The following is a 6,555-nucleotide window of genomic DNA, read 5'->3' as shown; positions in this document are numbered from 1 at the left end:
TGATCTTTAGACCTCATTGATCTCATTGATCTTTAGACCTCATTGATCTTTAGACCTCATTGACCTCATTGATCCTTAGACCTCATTGATCTCATTGATCTTTAGACCTCATTGATCTTTAGACCTCACTGACCTCATTGATCTTTAGACCTCATTGATCTCATTGATCTTTAGATCTCATTGACCTCATTGATCTTTAGACCTCATTGATCTCATTGATCTTTAGACCTCACTGACCTTATTGATCTTTAGACCTCATTGATCTCATTGATCTAATTGCTCTGTCCCTCAGAGACGCCTTCGTCTTGGCTATGATCAACAGTGGGACCAGTTTCTTTGCTGGTTTCGTGGTGTTTTCCATACTGGGCTTCATGGCGGCCGAACAGGGCGTCGACATCTCGCAGGTCGCCGAGTCAGGTAACAAATATGATCTTTATTAATGAAATAATGAACATCTGATGGTTGAACAGACTTTACAGAGATTCTAACCGTATTAATAAGATATATTATATATACTATATATTAAATATTTATAAATATATATATATTAATATATATATAACATATATATAATATATATATTTATATATATACATATATATTATATATATATTATATATTAGTTGTTTTGCTCAAGTAGACTTTTACTTATTTTTACTTTTACTGCGTATGTGTCTGTGTGTGTGTGTGTGTGTGTGTGTGTGTCTGTGTGTGTGTCTGTGTGTGTGTGTCTGTGTGTGTGTCTGTGTGTGTGTGTGTGTGTGTGTGTGTCTGTGTGTGTGTGTCTGTGTGTGTGTGTGTGTGTGTGTGTGTCTCAGCAGTTCCTTGAGGATGTGAATCTTTTCATTTTAATCTCGCTGCAAACGGAACAAAAGCAAATCCAATTTAGTCTGACACGTTTACAATGGTTTAAAGTATTAGTGTGTGTGTGTGTGTGTGTGTGTGTGTGTGTGTGTGTGTGTGTGTGTGTGTGTGTGTGTGTGTGTGTGTGTGTGTGCAGTATTAGCTGAAGGGTTATTTAACCTCATGACATGTGACCCATCTTTTGTGAATGTCCTGCACCTTTAATCACTTTGATCAGCAGGAGGCGGAGCTAGCTGCTTTCAGCTGATTGGCTGGTCCACCTGTCAATCAAGATAGTAAACAAACTCCTCTTAAAGGGCCAGTGTGTGGAGTTTAAACCTCACATGTATTTAACAGAAGGGTTTGATGTATGGATTCAAAAACAGAAGATTATTATTCATTTATTATTATTAGATAATTGCTTTACTTGAAATACTGGAATAGATATAAAAATATAAACTATTTTCAGTGTATTGTGTGAAGCTGAGTGAAGCGGGTCGTATTCACCGTGATATGAACCCTCCAGGTCCCGGTCTGGCCTTCATCGCGTACCCGAAGGCCGTGAGCCTGATGCCGGTGGCTCCTCTCTGGGCCGCGCTCTTCTTCTTCATGCTGCTGCTGCTGGGCCTCGACAGTCAGGTGAGCAAACCCACCTATATATATATATATATATATATATATATATATATATATATATATATAATTATTTTGTGCTGAAGTGACGTCATCATGTGACTTCATGTTGCTCCACTGGACTTATTGAATGTGTACTATTCATTGATACAATCTATTTGAATGAATATAGCTTTTTAAAGTATTTAATCTATTGCATTAATATATATGTACGTGTATATATATGCGAGTGCAGTTCGTGGGCGTGGAGGGCTTCGTCACCGGGATCCTGGACCTGTTCCCTGGAAAGCAGCACTGGCGCTACAAGAGGGAGATCTCTGTGGCCATCTGCTGCCTCACGTGCTGCATCATCGACCTGTCCATGGTCACGCAGGTGAGTGCTGCCTCCTCCTCCTCCTCCTCTTCCTCCTCCTCCTCCTCCTCCTCCTCCTCTTCCTCTTGGTTTGACTCCCAGCTGTGTGTGTTCAGGGCGGGATGTACGTGTTCCAGCTGTTTGACTACTACTCAGCCAGCGGGATGACGCTGCTGTGGCAAGCCTTCTGGGAGTGTATCGTGGTGGCCTGGGTCTACGGTACGTACACACACACAGACACACACTTAGATTTTATATATGTATATATATATATATATACTATATACATAGTGAGTCCACCTAAAGCAGGGGCATCAAACTCATTTTGTCCCCGGGCCACATCAGCATTATGGTCGCCCTCAAAAGGCCGGTTGTGTTACAACACTGTATGAACTCCTGCCTAACATATTGTTAAATAACTGTCTTTGCATTTGATTATTGTTAAGTGTAAAAGTGTTCTACATGCATTTATATGAATACAAAAATATAAGTAGGCACATTTCTCTGTTATTACAACATAAATCCATTTAGTTTAGGGTTAAGAAATACACATTACTCTATCAAAGATCACACTTTAAAAATATATTAATAATATAAAGATCAAACGCACGTTTATACATTCACTTTGTTCAAAGCTTTTTTGTCACAGTTCAGAAGAACATAATGGGGCTCACCTGCTCACACACCTGTACATGGTCTGGGGCTCACCTGCTCACACACCTGTATACCAGGGGTGTCAAACTCATTTTGGTTAAGGGGCCACATGCTGCCCATGTTGATCTCAAGTGGGCCGGACCAGTAAAATCACAGCATATTAATGCATCCATAACGACAATATTACTCTATGTTTAAATCACTGGTGAAGGTGTTTGGATGATAAACTCTGTTTTAAGGTCTTTCTACAATAAACTAGAAACATAAAGACCAAAACCTCAGCCATCAGCCCACTGTTTACCTGCCTGGTCTCCTCTGCAGATTCCCTCGCTTTGTGACGTGTTTGTGACGCCACTTTCATGACGGCATCCATTTTTAACGTCTTGCAGCACAATGCCTCGCGGTGCAAAACACAGTGAAATGTCCCAAAACGTTGTCCTCCATTTGCAGCTCGTACTTTCTCCCTGAGAAAAGAAAATTGGGACACACCTGCTCACATACCAGTGTTTCCCCTGCCATTATATTAAGCCCCGCCCCCCTGTCATTTTCTCTCTGTATACGGCGGAGTTCCGCCCGATGCGACGCACACAGGTGAGCACACAGTGGAGAGAGAGAGAGAGAGAGAGCGGCAACAAATATGTCCTTTAGGTGGTATGGGTCACACCTGCTCACACACCTGTATGTGGTATGGGTCACACCTGCTCACACACCTGTATGTGGTATGTACCAGACCACATACAGGTGTGTGAGCAGGTGAGCCCCAGACCACATCTGTCACACATGTTCTTAGCAGCTCACATCTACTTGTTGGACCAGAGTTATGTTCTTCTGAACTGTGACAAAAAAGCTTTGAACAAAGTTGATGCATAAAGTGCGTTTGATCTTTATCTTTATTTTCTTTTTTTTTTAAGTTTGCTCTTTGACAGTATTGTGGGTTTCTTAACCCTAAATTAAATGGATTTCTGTTGTAATTGCAGGGACATTTGCCTACTTATATTTTTATATTTATATACATTCATGTACAATATGTTTACACTTGAATAAACACTCAGATGACAGTATGTTAGGGAGGAGTTTATACAGTGTTACAGTTACAACCGGCGCTTTGAGGGCGACGTGATGCTGATGAGGGAAAGAGTTCCAAGTAAAACACAGAGTACACAGAGTATTCATCCTGAAATACATGTAGTACATGTACTGCATGACGTGATGTAGTACATGTACTGCATGACGTGATGTAGTACATGTACTGCATGACGTGATGTAGTACATGTACTGCATGACGTGATGTAGTACATGTACTGCAGTACTTTTGCTCTGCAGGCGCTGACCGCTTCATGGACGACGTGGCTCGTATGATCGGCTACCGACCGCTTCCCTACATGAAGTGGTGCTGGTCCTTCATCACCCCGTGTGTGTGCATGGTGAGACACACACACACACACACACAGAGACACACACACACACAGAGACACACACACACACACACACAGAGACACACACACACACAGAGACACACACACACACACACAGAGACACACACACACACACACACAGAGACACACACACACACACACACAGAGACACACACACACAGAGACACACACACACACACACAGAGACACACACACACACACACACACAGACACACACACACACACACACACACACACAGAGACACACACACACCCAGAGACACACACACACACACAGAGACACACACACACACAGAGACACACACACACAGAGACACACACACACACATAGACAGACACACACACAGAGACATACACACACACACACATAGACACACACACACAGAGACACACACACACACACATAGACACACACACACACAGACACACACACATAGACACACACACACAGAGACACACACAGAGACACACACATAGACACACACACAGAGACACACACACACACATAGACACACACACAGAGAGACACACACACAGACACACGCACACACACAGACACACACAGCGACACACACAGACACACACAGAGAGACACACACACACAGACACACACACACACATAGACACACACACATAGACACACACAAAGACACACACACACACATAAACACACACACACACACATAAATACACACAGACACACACAGACACACACAGACACACACACACAGACACACACACACATATACACACACAAAGACAGACACGTACACACACACACACGCACACACTGACAGACACACACACACAGACACACACACACACATAGACACACACACATAGACACACACAAAGACACACACACACACATAAACACACACACACACACACACATAAACACACACAGACACACACAGACACACACAGACACACACACACAGACACACACACACATAGACACACACAAAGACAGACACGTACACACACACACACGCACACACTGACAGACACACACACTGACAGACACACACAGACACACACACAGAGACACATACGCACAGACACATACACGCACACACACAGACACACACACACATAGACACACACAAAGACAGACACGTACACACACACACACGCACACACTGACAGACACACACACTGACAGACACATATACGCACACACACACACACGCACACACACAAACACACGCACAGACAGACACACACACGCACAGACACATACACACACACACACACGCACACACACAGACACACACGCACACACACGCACACACGCACAGACACACACACAGACACACACAGACACATACACAGAGACACACACACACACATACATACATACACACACACCCCTCCCCCCTCACGCTGCCCCTCCCCCCTCAGGGCATCTTCCTGTTCCACCTGGTGAACTACAAGCCTCTGACCTACAACACCGTGTACGTGTACCCGTGGTGGGGCGAGGCCATCGGATGGGTCATGGCGCTGTCCTCCATGCTCTGCATCCCGCTCAGCCTGCTCTACAAGCTCTGCCGGGCCAAGGGCTCCTTCAAGGAGGTGGGCCTGGGGACACTGGGAGGGACACTGGGGACACTAGGATGGACACTGGGAGGGACACTGGGGACACTGGGGACACTGGGAGGGACACTAGGGATACTGGGGACACTGGGGACACTGGGAGGGACACTGGGAGGGACACTGGGGACACTGGGGACACTAGGGACACTGGGAGGGACACTGGGGGGGACACTGGGGACACTGGGAGGGACACTGGGGGGGACACTGGGGACACTGGGAGGAACACTGGGGACACTGGGAGGGACACTGGGAGTACTGATAAAAGTACTGATGCTACATTGTACATGCTGTTTTGTAGACACTGCACCAATTGGTGTGTTACTGTCTCTTTTATGTCCCGGCTCACCTGTCTGTCCTCCTGTCTGTGCTCCTGTCTGTCCTCCTGCAGCGCTGGGCCCACCTGACCACCCCGGTGTGGGGGGCCCACCACCTGGAGTACATGGCCCCCGACATCAAGTCCTTGAGCTCGCTGTCCGCCGCCAACGACGACAACAAGGTCATCATCTTCGAGAGCGTCATGTAGGCGGGGCCTCCGTCGTGTGGGCGGGGCCTCCCCCGGCTCCGCCTTCAGAGGGAGCGCTGTGATTGGCTGCTTCCAGTCCTCACCAGGAACAGGAAGAAGAGAACGCTGCAGCTCCTCCAGGAGGTTTTATATCCACACTCTGGGTTTCTCCGCCTGTGAAGGTTCCACTCCTCCAGACAAATGTAAATATTATTCTCTTTGAAGGATCAAATGCTTCATTTTTTTTCACAAAATGACGAACGCTGGAGGAGCTGAAGAAGAAGGCGGAGCTTAAAACGAAGAAAAATACACTGTTGAACGTCGAGCTTCCTCCATGTTGGATGAAGAGAATCAATGCAATCTAGTCTTTGTGTCACACACACACACACACACACACACACACACACACACACACACACACACACACACACACACACACAAACACTCAAACACTCACACACTATTAAACATCAAACCACAATGAATCGGTGCTCCAGTCAAAACATTTGTGTCTGTGTGTGTGTGTGTGTGTGTGTGTG

The 6,555-nt window shown here is 45.7% G+C and overlaps 1 protein-coding gene across 2 annotated transcripts in view; it reads left to right on the top strand.

The window, feature by feature from the left end:
• Positions 1–6,199, top strand: part of slc6a8 (solute carrier family 6 member 8) — a gene marked incomplete at its 5' end in the record, with an annotated part of 28,678 nt that extends 22,479 nt beyond the window's left edge. The window contains 7 exons of one of the 2 annotated variants that reach the window (XM_079225944.1): positions 293–417; positions 1,370–1,482; positions 1,712–1,849; positions 1,945–2,047; positions 3,806–3,906; positions 5,323–5,493; positions 5,903–6,199. In XM_079225944.1, coding sequence (XP_079082070.1) covers positions 293–417; positions 1,370–1,482; positions 1,712–1,849; positions 1,945–2,047; positions 3,806–3,906; positions 5,323–5,493; positions 5,903–6,037 — 886 coding nt within the window. In that variant the 3' untranslated portion in view covers positions 6,038–6,199. The remainder of the gene's footprint in view (positions 1–292; positions 418–1,369; positions 1,483–1,711; positions 1,850–1,944; positions 2,048–3,805; positions 3,907–5,322; positions 5,494–5,902) is intronic. The other variant, XM_079225945.1, reaches the window with a different exon arrangement.
• Between the last annotated feature and the right edge of the window lie 356 nt (positions 6,200–6,555).

Source organism: Taurulus bubalis (genome assembly GCF_910589615.1).
Source record: "Taurulus bubalis genome assembly, chromosome: 11".
Taxonomy (NCBI): domain Eukaryota; kingdom Metazoa; phylum Chordata; class Actinopteri; order Perciformes; family Cottidae; genus Taurulus; species Taurulus bubalis.
This window is presented reverse-complemented; position numbering and strand designations above follow the sequence as displayed.